The 19,922-nt window shown below is 55.1% G+C and overlaps 1 protein-coding gene across 4 annotated transcripts in view; it reads left to right on the top strand.

Annotated features, from left to right (window-relative positions):
• The window catches only part of FAR1 (fatty acyl-CoA reductase 1), a 48,973-nt gene that overhangs the window by 877 nt on the left and 28,174 nt on the right, over window positions 1-19,922 (top strand). For all 4 annotated transcript variants that reach the window (XM_069739212.1, XM_069739211.1, XM_069739210.1 and 1 more), the window contains exons 2-4: window positions 10,579-10,782; window positions 13,274-13,449; window positions 16,401-16,580. In XM_069739212.1, the coding sequence (XP_069595313.1) occupies window positions 10,594-10,782; window positions 13,274-13,449; window positions 16,401-16,580 (545 nt within the window). In that variant the 5' untranslated portion in view covers window positions 10,579-10,593. The remainder of the gene's footprint in view (window positions 1-10,578; window positions 10,783-13,273; window positions 13,450-16,400; window positions 16,581-19,922) is intronic.

The raw sequence follows: 19,922 nt of genomic DNA, 5'->3' as shown, positions 1-19,922 counted from the left end.
GCCGTTATAGAGCGGCCCGGGGACGTGTTTTACAGCCGCCATAACCGCCCCTTTATGGGGAGAAGCTCTGTGCAGTGGGAGGGTAGAGGCCGCACGGACTCCTGGGGGTCTGGACAATTAGGGGTTTTTAATATTTTCATAAACGGCAGCACTTTTGGTGTCTCCTCTTATAACTCCCCTTTATTGACTGTATGAAAATTAGCTGCAGTACTGGACGTTGCCTGAAGACAGGGGAGGCGCTGTAAGAAGTGATTTGCTCACAAATTGCATTTGCAGGATGGATGACAAATGTTTGATGGCCGAGACCTCCCAGATCCTGATCCTCTGTGCTCAGGACTGGATGGATCCAGGCAGCGGTCGGGCCTCCCGTTACACTGTTGGAGGCAGCGGTCGGGCCTCCCGTTACACTGTTGGAGGCAGCGGTCGGGCCTCCCGTTACACTGTTGGAGGCAGCGGTCGGGCCTCCCGTTACACTGTTGGAGGCAGCGGTCGGGCCTCCCGTTACACTGTTGGAGGCAGCGGTCGGGCCTCCCGTTACACTGTTGGAGGCAGCGGTCGGGCCTCCCGTTACACTGTTGGAGGCAGCGGTCGGGCCTCCCGTTACACTGTTGGAGGCAGCGGTCGGGCCTCCCGTTACACTGTTGGAGGCAGCGGTCGGGCCTCCCGTTACACTGTTGGAGGCAGCGGTCGGGCCTCCCGTTACACTGTTGGAGGCAGCGGTCGGGCCTCCCGTTACACTGGGGGAGGCAGCGGTCGGGCCTCCCGTTACACTGTTGGAGGCAGCGGTCGGGCCTCCCGTTACACTGGGGGAGGCAGCGGTCGGGCCTCCCGTTACACTGGGGGAGGCAGCGGTCGGGCCTCCCGTTACACTGGGGGAGGCAGCGGTCGGGCCTCCCGTCGCTCTGGGGACGGTTGCGCTCGGGCCTCCCTCCCGTCGCTCTGGGGACGGTTGCGCTCGGGCCTCCCTCCCGTCGCTCTGGGGACGGCTGTATCTCGGCGCTCCCTCCCGTCGCTCTGGGGACGGCTGTATCTCGGCGCTCCCTCCCGTCGCTCTGGGGACGGCTGTATCTCGGCGCTCCCTCCCGTCGCTCTGGGGACGGCTGTATCTCGGCGCTCCCTCCCGTCCCTCTGGGGACGGTTGCGCTCGGGCCTCCCTCCCGTCGCTCTGGGGACGGTTGCGCTCGGGCCTCCCTCCCGTCGCTCTGGGGACGGCTGTACCTCGGCGCTCCCTCCCGTCGCTCTGGGGACGGCTGTATCTCGGCGCTCCCTCCCGTCGCTCTGGGGACGGTTGCGCTCGGGCCTCCCTCCCGTCGCTCTGGGGACGGTTGCGCTCGGGCCTCCCTCCCGTCGCTCTGGGGACGGCTGTATCTCGGCGCTCCCTCCCGTCCCTCTGGGGACGGTTGCGCTCGGGCCTCCCTCCCGTCGCTCTGGGGACGGTTGCGCTCGGGCCTCCCTCCCGTCGCTCTGGGGACGGCTGTACCTCGGCGCTCCCTCCCGTCGCTCTGGGGACGGCTGTATCTCGGCGCTCCCTCCCGTCGCTCTGGGGACGGTTGCGCTCGGGCCTCCCTCCCGTCGCTCTGGGGACGGTTGCGCTCGGGCCTCCCTCCCGTCGCTCTGGGGACGGTTGCGCTCGGGCCTCCCTCCCGTCGCTCTGGGGACGGCTGTATCACGGCGCTCCCTCCCGTCCCTCTGGGGACGGCCGCGCTCGGGCCTCCCTCCCGTCGCTCTGGGGACGGTTGCGCTCGGGCCTCCCTCCCGTCGCTCTGGGGACGGTTGCGCTCGGGCCTCCCTCCCGTCGCTCTGGGGACGGTTGCGCTCGGGCCTCCCTCCCGTCGCTCTGGGGACGGTTGCGCTCGGGCCTCCCTCCCGTCGCTCTGGGGACGGCTGTATCTCGGCGCTCCCTCCCGTCGCTCTGGGGACGGTTGCGCTCGGGCCTCCCTCCCGTCGCTCTGGGGACGGCTGTACCTCGGCGCTCCCCTTTCTTCAGTGCTTGAATGATGAGCTGTGATATCTGCTCCACACAAGTGTAAGTAATGGAGCCTCGTCCATCACACGCCTTCTTGTCCAGAGTGTCCAGGATTCGGAAGCAGAGCATAGCAATCCGATTGTCCGGGGTCCAGTTTGGTCTTCATTTCTGCACCCGGTGTCCCGGCGTTTGTGATGCCTCATGACATTACAATGGGGGTCTTACCTGCAGGGTCTAGTGAGGGTACAGCGGCTGCCACAGAGGGCCAGGGTGGTGCCAGACCCGGGCAGCACAAGTGAAGCTTCCGAGCTGTTCTAGGCCGGGGTCACACAGAATACGTCCGAGTCTCCTAACCTGCGTCGGCTGCGTGTAGAGGAGACCTGCGGCCGCTCCGTGCGCTGCTCACAGATGTGGATCTGATCTTACAGTACATGGCTGCTCTAAGATACAGCGCCACTCTTGACCATGGGTTGCGTGGGGTATTGCAGCTGGGCTCCCTCCATTGAGCGGAGTTGTCATACTGCACATTACTGCGCGGTGATCCTGGAGGACGTAAAGAAAGGTCTGAACACGTCCTCCGCTCCGACACAGACTGGAGTTAGGTGGATAAATCGGGTGGTTAATCTGTGACTAGAGAAATGTGAGCACGCGGCCTGCGACTTACTGCGGTGCATTATGGTAGAACAGTCAGGACGGCCCACCATAAAAGCCTTGTGTGGGCTGCTGTCTGCAGGATGACGACTTCTGTGCACTCGTGATCATCATACATGTGCGTCCAGGGCGATGTCATGTGACCACACGAATCGGCACATTAGTCACGTATTCCTGGCGATCAGACCTACCTGGTGACTCCTTTATCGATGACAGCCCCTTTAAGGCCGCGTTCACACATTGCAGCTGACGTATTGTGCCGCGTTCCCCTGTGCAGTCAGTCAATGGTTTCACCTGTGAAGCGGCATGGTCGATTTTAACGCTTTAATGGATTGCTGGTGAAGGATGCAGGGGCGCAGTGCTGCACTGTGTGAACACCGCCGAATACATTAATGCCGTGTATTTCTGGCAGTTATCGTGTTTATTCCTCAGCGCATCTGTTCAGGTTGGTGATCCCTGTGACATGTGCCACTATCGGGGTCTGATCCCCGGCCCCTGGGGGGAGGGGGACGGGTCATACACCCACCCACCCGTCATACACTCTCCAGTAGGAGAAAGTCCTGTCTGATCTCTGCTGCATTCACAACATCCAGGAGCACTAGCCGCCGGCAGTGCTGGGACTTGTAGTTGCCCAGTAGCAGGACAGCCGCAGACTCAGCTCTGTGCTGTAGGAATCTGCACAGTGACGTTGTATCTGGCACGACACCCCAGAGCCATGGCGTGAGTTTCCGCCCTTTATTTTTGGCACTTCATGAAACCTCATGGTTTTCTATCTTTGTTCCTCTCACTTCTCACACCCCGGGGTGTTAATTTTTGGGGATCTGAATTTAACCGTCCCAGTTCCCACGGTTGTTTTCCCCTCGGGCAGTGCCCGGGCAGGAGCCGAGGGCTCAGATTTGTGCTGCTTTGTCATTCTCTCGCCCACTGCAGATGTGACATTAATTTCATTCTTGCTGACTTCGCCATGTTTTTGTTTCTCGTTCCATCGGCATGTTCCTCGTCGAGGGCTCTTCGTGATTTCTGTATTTGCACAGACTCGGGCGATGAAAGTAAAGATATGATGTGAAGTGCGTGAATACTTGTGCAACCAACTTCCTTTCTTGTTGCGCCTTTACTTGTGTAAGGAAGCAGTCTTGCAAACCGTATTGCAGGAAACCCCACTGTTTTGTGTACTCAGCTCCCATGCAGACCTTTGTGTTCCCATGGCCATCGCCTCAGTCATGTGTTATTCCTCTAATCCGACCTTTGCCGTACTGGAGAAGAGGTTTATATCTGTACTCGCCGGAGTGTATTACAGCAGTATAGCATGGATATTGCACAGGCGATGGACTGGATGGATATTGCACAGGCGATGGACTGGATGGATATTGCACAGGCGATGGACTGGATGGATATTGCTCAGGCGATGGACTGGATGGATATTGCACAGGCGATGGACTGGATGCCTGAGCAGGTGATGGAATTATCATTCGTGCAATACTAGGGATATCCTGATAACCTGACCCTTTGGTGGGTCTTGAGGACCGTAGTTTACAAACACCACATTAAAGGGTTCCTGCAATTAAATATGGAGACATATACCTAGGAAATCAACATCTCCTCCTGATTAGTGGGGGTCCGGCGACTGCTTGCCTTCCTCACAGTGACCCCGTACCCCCGCGGCACAGGGACCAGGCCCCCATGCATTTTAGTGATACAGCCTAATGAATTGCATGAACATTGTGAAATGGAAAACATTTATTTTAATCCAAAGTACAGCTGGAAAGACCCCAGTAATTCTGCCATTTACCTCCAGGAACGTCCCAGCGCTATTTTGTGAATCGCCTCGTGTTTCTCGCGGGTGATTGTCTCTGCTGAATGCAAACTTACCAGAAACTGCAGTTAACTGCGGTGCAATATGTAGCATAATGGAGCGTCCCGCAGCAACCTGAGCTCGCAGCCACGGCCCGGGTGTTACCTCTGCTTTCCAGGAATTACACAATCCCATCCAACCTGCAACTTCACTCCTGAAATCTCCTTATCGGCTTTATTCCTCGCCACCAGCAATGAAGCATGTGTAAATGGCGAGGAGTGTGGCACGCTCATGCTCCTCCGCCCCGGTACTAATCCCGGCCTGTCCGCATTGTGCCCGGTGCAGCTGCTGCTTCTCTTCTGGGTAGACGCCAATAACTTTACTATTTTGCTTTTAATGTTAATGGCAATGATCGGCAGGCATCCATTAGGACCTGTGCTGATACCTGGCTGCGTGCGTATGTGCAGACGCCAGGTCATCTGCACCCACAGGACTCGGTGCGGGCGTGAGTGGTCCTGGGGAGCCCCTCAAAGATAGTCAGGTAGTCGCCCTCTGCCTGAGATAGGACAGTGCTTCCTTGTTTTAGTAGAAAAGCCAACCCCCTTCTATGTGCTGAAATGACCCAAACCGCTAATCTCCATGGTTACAACCCACTTAAAGGAACACTGCAGGACCTGGGGGTGCCCAGTAGTGGATGATCCCTTTAAGTCTTGGGCTTTGTTCACTTGTTTGGCAGCTGTCTGATATCACCCTGCTTCATCCGGTGCATGTGGTGGAATAAACGGTTTTAATCTTCTGACCACATTGCTTGTCTTTCCCTCGCCTGCTGACAATGGCTGCTCCTCCACTATATGGCGGTGCGGAGCTGTCTCCGGAGGACGCTCACCCTATAGGCGTCTCGCCCCGTTTTTGAGGTTTGCCGTTTCTGATTTTGTGTGGTAACATGGGAGCGGCCATATGTATTACATGTACAATGGTGAGGACATCCCGTGCCGTTGACGTTTCCGGAGTTACCGCCATCCCTGGAGGATGTCATATCGGCTCGTATTGATGTAAAATCGCCGCGTAGTTTACTGATGTGGACTGGGCAGGAAAAGACGTCATTTTCAGGGAGATTTATGAAGATTCTACTGAAGAGGGAAGTTGGGGGGTTGCCTATAGCAACTGATTAGAGTCCTGCATTTATTCCGTGGTTGCTATGGCGACTGCTCCACTTCTATTCCTCTGCTTTTGATAAATCTCTTGTGTCTGGAGCATCTGATAACGTGGAGATAAGCAGCTCAGGTGACTGGTGGAAATGTGACGCCGGCACCTGACTCTTTTTTTGGGTCATTTTCTAATAATACTATGGATGTTCATAGTGCTGCACATTTAGCTCCCGGCGGAGGAAGCTGCGAGTCCCCGGTCCTGATCGCAGGAGACGTCGCTCACAATCCTTTTTTATGCACAGATGAATAACTGGCCTTAGCGTAATAGTCACTATTCCGCAACAAAGTGCACCCTGTATGTAATCTGATGGTGAAGAAGGGGCCCCTGGGGCAATTATAGAGCCGAAAGGTTCAGCTTTACCCCATAGTCTGATGCGGGCAACTAGAAGAAGCCGTGCGATACATGTGATGGCTCGGGCCGGTGGGTGAAGGTCCCCTTGTAGAGTCGCTTGCTCTGGACTTGTGACTATAATGTGTCGGTGTGAACAGGTTTTACCTGAGAGGACTCGGCCGTATTATCAGGTCCATTGACCTCTGTAGTGATGACCCCCTGTCTGATCTGCATCCACCAAAGAGCAGGTAAATCTGACCCCATGTGGAGCCTGCAGGGTCCTCCGGAGTCCTATGAGCATTGGGGTTTACATTGCATGATTTACTTGTCATCAAGATTTCTAACCCTCCTATGTGGACAGTGCATGAGCCCTGGTTATTTCTTAAGGTACCTTCACACATAACGATATTGTTAACGATATCGTTGCTATTTGTGACGTAGCAACGATATCGTTAATGAAACGGCTTACCTACAGCCGTCTGTCCCCGGCGCTGTGCTCTAAGACTGGGCTCCAAATCTTTCCCATTGATAATGGAATGAAATGTTCTTCCTGCTGCAGTCACTAGAGGGAGCCGAGGAGCTCTGTGCATACTGCTCTACATTGTTACAGTGGTGGACACGGAGCTCCCCCTAGTGGTGACTGCAGACATGTACCGCTACAACAATTGTCTGAAGACGAGACCCTGGGGAAGGGGAGGGCTGGTCCGTGGGCTGAGACCTGTGGGGGGGTGGTCTAACACTGCTGAGACCCTGGGGGTGGGGGATACTTATTATAGCTCCATTCACACAGGGGACTCTTGGGGCCCCGCTCTTGTGCTCGGCTGGGTCCCGGCAGTGGTCATACAGTACATTGCCCATTGATCTGCTGCCTCCCTGCTTGCATTTCCAGCTTTGCCGCGGTCTTGGAGGCACCTGTTGAGCTCTTTTGCTGTTTGTTTTGCTTGTCTCCTTGTAATTGACCCATTAGAGCCGTGCATTATACGTGGCTAGATGAATGTAATGGGCGCCCAGGGAATCGAGCCACCCGGGCACGCACCGCTCTGGATGGCTGATGGGTGGTATGGGGTGTGAGGCTTTATAGGAAGGTTCAGGTGTAGAGAAACAGAGGCAGCCCTGCCCATCGGTTCTGTCTGACATTGCAGCGCGGCTCCATTCACTTCAAAGGGTTGCAATACCAGATATGACCTGTGATCAGAGGCAGCGCTGTTTTTGGAAGAAAGCAGCCATGTTCTAATTCTGGACAATCCCTTTAAGATCTATAATTTAGCGTCCATTTAAATGCAGCTGTGGGGTAGTGTTAATAGACAGAGGGGTGAGTGGTGACTGGGGGGGAAAACACTATTGCCCCCCAAAATGTTGGATTAGTGCCATATGACGATTGTATGTATAGATGTCAATATCTGGTTACTTATATGTACAGGGGGTCGCAGCGACGTCTCCAGCCCCCCCATTACCTGTTGCAGGTTCTGGGGGTCTTGTTAACAAGGGGGGGGCTGTAAGAAGTAACTTTTGCAGCAGAAAGTTAGAGGCGGTTTTCCATTTGCATCAATGATTCGGTCAATTGCAATTTTAAATCTTTTTTTTTTTCCCTTGTGGAACAAATCTAACTCCAGGCTGGGGTCCACATCTTACATCCAGACGATCTGGAAGGACAAAGCATCCCTTGTCCCCGGACCTCGGGGAGGGTCCGGCCATGCAATGTGGTGAATAGCGGAGCGAGGTCGCAGTGCCACCGCGTGTCGCACCCCTTTATCCTCGCTCTCGGCTTGCCGCACCAGTGTTTTATGGAGCGCTTGCTTATCAGTGTTTTATGACTTTGCTCTCACAGCCACTTGCGCTAATCAATAGGTAGTAGTTTACCCTGATAAGCTCCTCTCTTATCTTGCATAGCCCTGGTTATCAATCAATTTCTTCTTCGCAATCATTGCAAAAGTCTTCTGAAAAGTCCGTACCCTTGATACAAATCTTATTAAAAATGTCTTATTAAAAGAAGCCCCATTATTACAGTATAGATGCACGCTCCGAGCAGGGACACTGATCCACCGTCTGGCTCCATCTTTATCGGCCGGCAGCCTAGTAAATGTCCACTGATCGGCTGCGATCATCCGGCGTGAATGCACCTTACATTCCCCCCCCTTATCGCCAACTTTCTGGGGCTGATGACGGATTGTGGTCAGTCACCAGTGGATGAAAACACATCCTGAGATGGGAACCCCCCTCTGACCGAAGCCTCACCTCACTGCTGGGTGTTTGCTACATTGTGTCTCAGAAATGGTTTATTCTCTGGGGCTGAGACACTTTCCCTGTTTCCGCACATTGTATTGAGCTCTGCTGCCGTCTTCAGCAGGGGCAGAAGTGAGGACCACCGCTGTGATGAGCCTCTTCCAGCTTCTGGTCAGGGGTTTGGTGGTCTCTGACCGGCTCCGGTGCGGTGGCTTTTATCTCGAGAGGAATTACATTGGTGGTAGATTTACAGCCCTCAGCCGGAGACCATAAATGTGGAAGGTTTCCTGCACATGTATGTAATGATTGCAGTATAGGGGTGGCCATTCTCTCGTCTATCACACCGCCATGTTCACCTTTATGTCCAGGTGCAGAGCGAGGGAAGTGAGAGCCCTGTTGTATCCCCCTTTGTCAGACTGCGACTGATACAAATATGGCGGCAGCACGTGGCATGCGATCTGTTAGGTACATGTACAATGGAGGCTTCTAGGTCCTTGGCCTGATAGGAAAATATGAAGCGTTTTCCACCCTTGGTACATAACAAAGTGTGTTTTGGCCGACTGCACTGCACCAGTCATGATCCAAGCTGGCAGGGATCCGGCTCTGGCAGTGATTGTGGGGGTGACTCATGGGACGTGTAGCGTCCAATAACAGCCCAGATACTGATGCAGTCTCCTGGCGGTGCCCCCAGTGCTCGTTTGGGCTGGATTGTGGTGTCCCCCGGTGCTCGCTTGACTAGTTGGTGGTGCTCGTTTGGTCTTGTACTGTTTGGCGGTGCCCTCCGGTGCTTGTTTGGTCTTGGAATGGTTGGTAGTGCCCCCCGGTGCTCGTTTGGTCTTGTACTGTTTGGCGGTGCCCCCCGGTGCTCGTCTGGGCTGGATTGTGGTGCCCCCGAGCTTAGGCTGAGCTGGGGGTTGCCTTATGGCTTCCTTGGTGGCCGTCCCGGGTTAGAACTAGTTGGCGGTGCCCTCCAGTGCTCGTTTGGTCTTGTACTGTGTGGCGGTGCTTCCCGTTGCTCGTTTGGTCTTGGAATGGTTGGCGGTGGCCCCGGTGCTCGTCTGGGCTGGATTGTGGTGCCCCCGAGGTTAGGCTGAGCTGGGGAATGCCGTCCCGGGTTAGGACAGTACAGCAGAGTGTTATCGGCACAGCGGCAGGGTCAGGACTAGCTGTGCTGGGATTTCATCAGTTCTGTCGCGTTCTCCCCGTTGGGTGCAGATGAGGAAGTGGTGATATTACGGTGCGGTATTGGCCTGAGCGCCTGACTTCCTCCTGTACGTTCAGTGACTATCAGATCATTCGCCTCCAGTGTTATTTCCGTTTTATGTACTTGTTGTGATATAATGAGAGCAGGTCCAGGAAGCTGAGATCTGTGGGGCCGCCGTGCCGTACAGCAGCTTGGTGATTGCATGTGGGGCATGGCGCATGTATGAGCTGGTTACACCTTGTCCTGTGCGGGGCCGTGATGCAAAGAGGGAGGGATCTGCGGGCCCCCACGGGTGCGGACGAGAGAGAGGGAGGCGTGGGCCCCCGTGGGTGGGTGCGAGAGGAAGGCGCGTGGCCCCCGTGGGTGGGTGCGAGAGGAAGGCGCGTGGCCCCTGTGGGTGGGTACGAGAGGAAGGCGCGTGGCCCCAGTGGGTGGGTGCAGGCGAGAGGGAGGTGTGGGCCCCCGTGGGTGGGTGCGAGAGGAAGGCGCGGGGCCCCCGGTGGGTGGGTGCAGGCGAGAGGGATCTGCGGGCCCCCACGGGTGCGGACGAGAGAGAGGGAGGTGTGGGCCCCCATGGGTGGGTGTGAGAGGAAGGCGCGGGGCCCCCGGTGGGTGGATACAGGCGAGAGGGAGGTGTGGGCCCCCATGGGTGGGTGTGAGAGGAAGGCGCGTGGCCCCCGGTGGGTGGGTGCAGGCGAGAGGGAGGTGTGGGCCCCCGTGGGTGGGTGTGAGAGGAAGGCGCGGGGCCCCCAGTGGGTGGGTGCAGGCGAGAGGGAGGTGTGGGCCCCCGTGGGTGGGTGCGAGAGGAAGGCGCGGGGCCCCTGGTGGGTGGGTGCAGGCGAGAGGGATCTGCGGGCCCCCACGGGTGCGGACGAGAGAGAGAGAGGTGTGGGCCCCCATGGGTGGGTGTGAGAGGAAGGCGCGGGGCCCCCGGTGGGTGGATACAGGCGAGAGGGAGGTGTGGGCCCCCATGGGTGGGTGTGAGAGGAAGGCGCGTGGCCCCCGGTGGGTGGGTGCAGGCGAGAGGGAGGTGTGGGCCCCCGTGGGTGGGTGTGAGAGGAAGGCGCGGGTCCCCCAGTGGGTGGGTGCAGGCGAGAGGGAGGTGTGGGCCCCCTTGAGTACTGGTGAGAGGGGGAGGCATTGTAGACATTGCTGGGATATCTGTCTTGCACTTTCACGTACTTTCTCTGTTCTTCCCGGCAGTACTTCAGGTTCACCATGGCATCCATTCCAGATTTCTACCGAGGGAAGAACGTCCTCATCACCGGAGCCACCGGCTTCATGGGCAAGGTTCTCCTGGAGAAGCTGCTGAGATCTTGCCCAGGGATTAGGGCCGTGTATGTGCTGGTGCGACCCAAAGCGAGCCAGAAGCCTCAGGAGCGGGTGGCAGAAATGATGAGCTGCAAGGTGGGTGCTGAGCCGTCTGCTGGCTGCTAACAGAGAACACTAGATTGCATTGAGCTGCAGAGACGATAACCTCTGGGGTCTCTTCAGCGCTGGTGCATCGGAGCTCTGACATCTTAGGGTACCGTCACATTATACGATTTACCTACGATCACGACCAGCGATATGACCTGGCCGTGATCGTAGGTAAATCGTAGTGTGGTCGCTGGGGAGCTGTCACACAGACAGCTCTCCAGCGACCAACGATGCCGAGGTCCCTGGGTAACCAGGGTAAACATCGGGTAACTAAGCGCAGGACCGCGCTTAGTTACCCGATGTTTACCCTGGTTACAAGCGTTAAACTAAAAAAAAACAAACAGCACATACTTACAGTCTGGTGTCCGTCAGATCCCTTGCCGTCTGCTTCCCGCACTCAGTGACTGCCGGCCGTAAAGTGAAAGTGAAAGCACAGCCGCTGTGCTCTGCTTTCACTTTACGGCCGGCAGTCACAGTGCGGGAAGCAGACGGCAAGGGATCTGACGGACACCAGAATGTAAGTATGTGCTGTTTTTTTTTTTTTTTAGTTTAACGCTTGTAACCAGGGTAAACATCGGGTAACTAAGCGCGGTCCTGCGCTTAGTTACCCGATGTTTACCCTGGTTACAAGCGAACGCATCGCTGGATTGGATCGCATCGCTAGATCGGTGTCACACACACCGATCTAGCGATGACAGCGGGAGATCCAGCGATGAAAGAAAGTTCTAAACGATCTGCTACGACGTACGATTCTCAGCAGGATCCCTGATCGCTGCTGCGTGTCAGACACAGCGATATCGTAACGATATCGCTGGAACGTCACGAATCGTACCGTCGTAGCGATCGAAATGTTATAGTGTGACGGTACCCTTACTGTCGGCTCGACCTTGAGATACTTGCACAACATCTCCGTGCGTTACATGACATTTACACCAGCGATGAGGGCAGCGATGGTTCCCACGTGGATTTAAAGTGACGCGCTCTCCTGGTAGAGACGCTTGTCTGCCATGGTGACAGAACAAAGGGACCGTGAGACGAGAAAGATGGATTGTGCGTGCCGTAGGGTGACTTATCCTGCCGTACATCGGTGAAATAAGTAGAACTTGCCCACTGAAGCCCCTCCACCCCAGCCGGCGTTTGTGTACAAGGCTGCCACGTGCGGCCACAGTCGCCTCTTGCGTGTTCTCTTCGTGCCATTTCACATTGTGCTTTGTATCACTGATGCTTTTATCTGACGCCGGGCACAGATATCACTGCTGCCTTTGTCGGCTGGAGACGCCTGCACGTGGCCAATAATGGTGCTGCGGTTAAATCTCAGAATAACGCAGAGTAATGGCGCGGTCATTGGCTGCGTGCACGCGGCCTCGCATACGTGTGTAGGAGAGCTCCTGGTCCTACAGTCTGGGGTGCAGGTTACCGATGCCGACCAGCGTGGCCATGGCCGGATGGACTCTATTTTTGGCCTCCCGTATATATATATATATATATATATATATATATATATATATATATATATATATATATATATATATATATATATATATATATATATATATATCTCTCTGACGATGATGTCATAATGGTTGCCATGGCGACGATGATGTCATAAAGGTTGCCTCGACCAATCAGCGACGGGCACAGTCTGCCGCGAATTCTGGAATCATCATTGTCCATAGACTACGGGGACATGCATATTCTAGAATACCCGATGCCAGGCCTCGACCAATCAAAGACGGGCACAGCATCGACGTAGAAATCCCGCGTCTCGACGTAGAAATCCCGCGTCCAATCAGCAATGGGCACAGCGACGATGATGTCATAAAGGACGTAGAAATCCCACGTTTCTGATTCAGCGACGGGCACAGTATCGACGTAGATGTCATAATGGTTGCCATGGCGACTATGTCATAAAGGTTGCCTCGACCAATCAGCGACGGGCACAGTCTGCCGCGAATTCTGGAATCATCATTGTCCATATACTACGGGGACATGCATATTCTAGAATACCCGATGCGTTAGAATCGGGCCACAATCTAGTATATATATATTAGATTTGTAAGGAATGGAAATCATAGGGGAAGGATAGAGCCGTCCCTTTGCCATTAGATCCACTTCTGGCTTTAGTTTTAAGACCTGCATCTAAAATTGAAGTGTGATTGCAGGCGAGACCTTTCGTCATTGGCGTGGGTGTCGATCCTCCGGAGCCAAGGTCGGGGCCCTGCGTTGCTCCTGAGCAGAGATTCAGCAGCTCTGGAGACCCTCCTGAGTATGTCTGTGCCCCCGCCACCTAGGCCCGGCGTGACCTCACCGTTCCAGTGTAGTACACAGTGTCGCACAGTCCTGACGGTTTATACTGGGGTGTTTAACAATGAAAGTGTCCATGAACACTTCCCGAATCTACTGTAATATGTCCCGGTGCGCAGCTCATGGGTATTAATGTTTCTGGATATGTCATTGATGGTGTCTTTCCCTCCTTCAGCTGTTTGACCGGTTGAGAGAGGAGCAGCCGTGTTGTGCCGAGAAGCTGATTGCGGTGAGCAGTGAACTGACGCAGCCGGAGCTGGACCTGAGCCGAGAAGACCAGGACATGTTGATAGACTGCATTGATATAGTGTTCCACTGCGCTGCCACCGTGCGCTTCAATGAGTCGCTCCGGTGAGTTTATTGCCGTTTCAGTGTGTATCCAAAGGGAGACAAAAAAGCTATTAATGCCGGGGGCGGCGAGGGGCGGCACAGCTCTACCAGCCTGAGTCTGAGCATCGAGGATGTTGATTGACAGGTCTCGCCCTTAGTGAATCACTGGGAGATGCCTACCGTGGATTTACTGACCCAAACTCACAGCCTTAGAGTAGTATTAGCGGCTGCTGACAGACACGGGCCGCCCTTGGCTTGTTTGGCAGACGTCTGAATTCAGCCTGTAGGACGACTCTGGCCTACTTAGTTTATAGCATGGCGGCTGTCACTCGTCACTCTGCCTCAATACAGTCGTATTTTATGGACCGTGACGTGTGCACGCACCCCGGTGTTATGGTCGCTAACTACTTGTATCTTCCACCTTGATACGTCTGCAGTCACGATCTGGTTTATTATTGCTGCGTGTTTCACTTTAAGAAGGCGCAGCTTCTGTGTAATCTCCAGCTGATATTGGCGGTGAGATACGTCACGGATATCCGTATCCATCTGTTGGTCTCCTCGCTGCCTGCCAGCCTGCTCATGGCAGCACCATCTCCCCTTACTGTCGGTATCTCGTACCCGTGTGTGCCGGCGATCACTGCGGAGATGTCAGATGGCTCATGACTGGTCCCGGTCAGAAATGTCACTCCGGCTCATGTCATCATGGTCGCCGCAGTGTCAGCAGCTATTTCAGGATAACTCGTGTTACCTTGGTGTAAGAGCCAAAACACACTGGAATATTACATAACGAGGAATCGGTGTCACCAATGAAATCCCAGCACATGGTGTCCAGATCCGAGGCCCGGGAGAGGAGGTGAGCTGTCCCTGTGCAGCAGCACGCATGTCTCTGCAGCTCTCAGCAAGCAGGGGGCGCTCCAGGCACCCCGCATAATGGGGAGAGGTCACTTCTGACAATCATGGCTACTTGTAGGCAGCCTCCCATTCTGACATTACTTTGTATTCAGGAACTACTGCAGACATCTTAATTACTTATCAGGAGTAAAAGCCATGGGCACTTCTGTTTTGTTTTTTTTTTTTTGTTTTTTTTATTATTTGCTTCCCAAATACAAATTTGAGGAACTTCCTATGTAGTCTTCCCCACTACTCAGATTTGTTAGTTAGCAGCAGGAATGGGGAGGAGGTTGTACACAGTAGATCAGTGTGGAGAGGAAAGAAAGCATCTAAGCCTTCAGAAAGGGCAGGACGTGCATAGCTAACTTCCAGCCTGTATTTCTGGGGGGGGAAGACTGACCTCACATCCAGCCTGTATTTCTAGGGGGGGAAGACTAACCTCACATCCAGCCTGTATTTCCGGAGGGGGCAGCCTTACCTCACAGCCAGCCTGTATTACAGGGAGGACACACAAGACCTCACATCCAGCCTGTATTACTGGGAGGACACACAGACCTCACATCCAGCCTGTATTACAGAGAGGACACACAGACCTCACATCCAGCCTGTATTACAGGGAGGACACACAGACCTCACATCCAACCTGTATTACTGGGAGGACACGCAGACCTCACATCCAGCCTGTATTACAGAGAGGACACACAGACCTCACATCCAGCCTGTATTACAGGGAGGACACACAGACCTCACATCCAACCTGTATTACTGGGAGGACACGCAGACCTCACATCCAGCCTGTATTACAGAGAGGACACACAGACCTCACATCCAGCCTGTATTACAGGGAGGACACACAGACCTCACATCCAGCCTGTATTACAGGGAGGACACACAGACCTCACATCCAACCTGTATTACTGGGAGGACACGCAGACCTCACATCCAGCCTGTATTACAGAGAGGACACACAGACCTCACATCCAGCCTGTATTACAGGGAGGACACACAGACCTCACATCCAGCCTGTATTACTGGGAGGACATGCAGACCTCACATCCAGCCTGTATTACTGGGAGGACACGCAGACCTCACATCCAGCCTGTATTACTGGGAGGGACATACAGACCTCACATCCAGCCTGTATTACTGGGAGGGACACACAGACCTCACATCCAGCCTGTATTACTGGGAGGACACACAGACCTCACATCCAGCCTGTATTACTGGGAGGACACGCAGACCTCACATCCAGCCTGTATTACTGGGAGGACACGCAGACCTCACATCCAGCCTGTATTACTGGGAGGGACATACAGACCTCACATCCAGCCTGTATTTCTGGGAGGGACACACAGACCTCACATCCAGCCTGTATTACTGGGAGGACACACAGACCTCACATCCAGCCTGTATTACTGGGAGGACATGCAGACCTCACATCCAGCCTATATTACTGTAGGTGGCTCCTTTTGATGCTGTTGGATTGAGCATGTTGCACCTCAACAGTAGGAAAGAAAGGATTTATTTGTTTTGTTTCCTGTGATGGACGGTGATCTTGCTGTTTGTACTGTACATATCTGAGATCCTGCAGAACCTAGTTGGCAGCCGTCTGGTCCGGCGAGGTCACAGAGGCCTCCAGATGACATTGATGCTGCCGCTCTGATCCCCGGTAATGGAGGATAATGTAAGAATAGGCCGAGTATAGACGGACCCTGAGCCGGGCGGGGAGGTCGCCCCGTGCTGCTCCGCCGGCGCTCGGGATTATTTAGTCGCTGTTCTCACCCACTTCTGTTGTCTTCAGTTTCACTTTATTTTTTTTTCCTTGTGTTGTGACCCCCCCCCTTGTCTGATATTAATGACCTTTTTAACCCCTTCCTGATGTGTGACGTACATCTGTAACTGCAGCTGAGCTCCGGTCTGAAAGGCCAACCTGCCAGCAGCATGTATGGCCGCTATTCTGGGCACCCCCCACCTGCGAGGTGATCACAGGGTGCCCAGAGGCCTGCGGGAAGACCCCGTGGCGGCCATGTTGGTACTCTTGTGAAGTCTCTGTACTGATGTCTGTCTTCTGTCCCTTGCAGTGATGCCATGCAGCTGAATGTCATCGCCACGCAGCAGCTGTTACATCTCGCCCAGAAGATGAAGAAACTGGAAGTTTTCATTCACGTATCGACCGCATACGCCAACTGCAACCGGAAGCACATTGAGGAAGTCGTGTACCCTCCCCCCGTGGATCCGAGGAAACTCATAGAGTCCCTGGAGTAAGTATCGTACATCACCTGGCTCGTGACAGTGTGTCAGTGCAGTGAGATCTCCCATAAGACCGGCATTGTGCTGGGACCTGCCAGCGTGCCCGGTATACACTGCAGTGCTAGCAGAGCTGGAGCGATGCACCCCCCTCGCACAGGCCACCTGTCCGTGAGGCGATGCACCCTCTCCCCCTCGCGCAGCCCATCCGTGAGGCGGTGTGCCCCCCTCGCGCAGCCCATCCGTGAGGCGGTGTGCCCCCCTCGCGCAGCCCATCCGTGAGGCGGTGTGCCCCCCTCGCGCAGCCCATCCGTGAGGCGGTGTGCCCCCCTCGCGCAGCCCATCCGTGAGGCGGTGTGCCCCCCTCGCGCAGCCCATCCGTGAGGCGGTGTGCCCCCCTCGCGCAGCCCATCCGTGAGGCGGTGTGCCCCCCTCGCGCAGCCCATCCAGCGAACGCTTTTTATGATCGCCTCCTCCATACAATAAAGGTGACTCCTGAAGGTAATTGTATGCTGAGAACTTCTTGGCTCCTCATCTTGGTGCCAAGGAGGATTAGTCCTGCGCCCGCTGATGGGCGAGAAGCTGACGCCGGCCCTTCTATAATTACTGCTCTCTGGATATAAATACCAGCCTGGGCAGAGGCGATGGTGCGGGGGTCAGATGCCTCCGTCCAGCGCCTGCAGGGAAGCCGATAATCTGGGGGTCGCTGTGCTCTGGGGGGCTATTCTGTACGGTCTTAGGATTTGTATTTGGAGGGGTTTTTTGCAGTTTGATTTTATATATATATATATAAAATCAATCTTTAATCCTTGCATTTTTGCATGTGGCGCTTCCTTTTTTATGCTAATTGGCTGGTATCTCTCCTGTCATCTCATTTTGTGGGGTTTTCTCAACATGTATCGTCCCATATGCTGAGACCCCCTCTGATCCTGAGGCTCTGGAATACTCCTGGAATCATTTTGTGGTGGCCACGTGTGCAGACCACCTCTGCGTTCATTCTCTACGGTCCCGCCGTGGATCGCCGAGCACTGTCTGCGCAGCCCCCATTCACACGCGACATCGTAGCCCTGTTCTTGTGCTCGGTGGGAATCCCACCAGTCTACAAGTCATTACTTGGATAGCTGCCCTGGTTGTCCACTAGTCTCTGCTTCATCTCCAGGCCAAACGGGCTTGTGACCGCTGCAGCCAGTCACTGGATGTGCTTACCACTATGGCCTGTGATCAGTCACATGACTGTCTGGAAGGGGAGGCCCGGAGACTGTCTGTGACCCGGGCCGCGCTGCAGGAGCCCGCTGATTATACGTTATTATTTTTGAACATCCTGGATGACTTTTAGGGGTGGATGCTCCAATAACCTCTCCGTACAAATCACAAATGTCCTCTAACCCTTGTGAGAGCGGGTGTAGACCTTCCTGGGGCGGCAACTTGTAATTCCGCATTTTTTTGCTCGGAGGTCCGTAAGCTTCAGCCCAGCCCCTCAGTGACCTTTATTCTGCATGTGGAAGGCATGACCTGTGGCAGCGGCGGGCACGTCCCGGGTGGGGCCGCAGCGGGCTGATTGACGAGGAGACTTTCCTGTTATTACAGGTCTGTAGTGAAGTCTTCACACCTTCACACCCACATTTACAGGAACTGCTCCGTCTAGAAATCTTGGCCGTGGGGTTTGCAAAGTTACCGAGTTATTGTCGGGTTACAAAGTTCAACACCAGGTGACGTCTATCGCCACCAATGTCCAACAGGTTTTATTTTATGTGTTAAAAAGTGCAAGATTAATATGTTCAATGATAAAATATATATAATTTTTTTTTTTTTATCCAAAATAAGGGTAAGGGCACACGGTGTCTTTTAGAGGTCGGCGTACTCACCGTATTTTTGCTACAAGAAGACTATTCAGGAAAACTCCAGCAGTGTAATCGCATTGTGCTTCTGATCTGCACGGTGTATGCAGGGATCGGGAAGGCAGGGGCGGTAATAAGCGGCCGCTGCCTGCCCCATGAGGAGTCGCCTACAGAATGAACGGCCTGATCGGCCACCGCAGTGTAATAAGCGGCCGCTGCCTGCCCCATGAGGAGTCGCCTACAGAATGAACGGCATGATCGGCCACCGCAGTGTAATAAGCGGCCGCTGCCTGCCCCATGAGGAGTCGCCTACAGAATGAACGGCATGATCGGCCACCGCAGTGTAATATGCGGCCGCTGCCTGCCCCATGAGGAGTCGCCTACAGAATGAACGGCATGATCGGCCACCGCAGTGTAATAAGCGGCCGCTGCCTGCCCCATGAGGAGTCGCCTACAGAATGAACGGCCTGATCGGCCACCGCAGTGTAATAAGCGGCCGCTGCCTGCCCCATGAGGAGTCGCCTACAGAATGAACGGCCTGATCGGCCACCGCAGTGTAATAAGCGGCCGCTGCCTGCCCCATGAGGAGTCGCCTACAGAATGAACGGCCTGATCGGCCACCGCAGTGTAATAAGCGGCCGCTGCCTGCCCCATGAGGAGTCGCCTACAGAATGAACGGCATGATCGGCCACCGCAGTGTAATATGCGGCCGCTGCCTGCCCCATGAGGAGTCGCCTACAGAATGAACGGCCTGATCGGCCACCGCAGTGTAATAAGCGGCCGCTGCCTGCCCCATGAGGAGTCGCCTACAGAATGAACGGCATGATCGGCCACCGCAGTGTAATAAGCGGCCGCTGCCTGCCCCATGAGGAGTCGCCTACAGAATGAACGGCCTGATCGGCCACCGCACTGTAATAAGCGGCCGCTGCCTGCCCCATGAGGAGTCGCCTACAGAATGAACGGCATGATCGGCCACCGCAGTGTAATAAGCGGCCGCTGCCTGCCCCATGAGGAGTCGCCTACAGAATGAACGGCCTGATCGGCCACCGCACTGTAATAAGCGGCCGCTGCCTGCCCCATGAGGAGTCGCCTACAGAATGAACGGCATGATCGGCCACCGCAGTGTAATAAGCGGCCGCTGCCTGCCCCATGAGGAGTCGCCTACAGAATGAACGGCCTGATCGGCCACCGCAGTGTAATAAGCGGCCGCTGCCTGCCCCATGAGGAGTCGCCTACAGAATGAACGGCCTGATCGGCCACCGCAGTGTAATAAGCGGCCGCTGCCTGCCCCATGAGGAGTCGCCTACAGAATGAACGGCATGATCGGCCACCGCAGTGTAATAAGCGGCCGCTGCCTGCCCCATGAGGAGTCGCCTACAGAATGAACGGCATGATCGGCCACCGCAGTGTAATAAGCGGCCGCTGCCTGCCCCATGAGGAGTCGCCTACAGAATGAACGGCATGATTGGCCACCGCAGTGTAATAAGCGGCCGCTGCCTGCCCCATGAGGAGTCGCCT

The sequence above is a fragment of the Ranitomeya imitator genome, chromosome 9 (genome assembly GCF_032444005.1).
Source record: "Ranitomeya imitator isolate aRanImi1 chromosome 9, aRanImi1.pri, whole genome shotgun sequence".
Lineage (NCBI taxonomy): Eukaryota > Metazoa > Chordata > Amphibia > Anura > Dendrobatidae > Ranitomeya > Ranitomeya imitator.
This window is presented reverse-complemented; position numbering and strand designations above follow the sequence as displayed.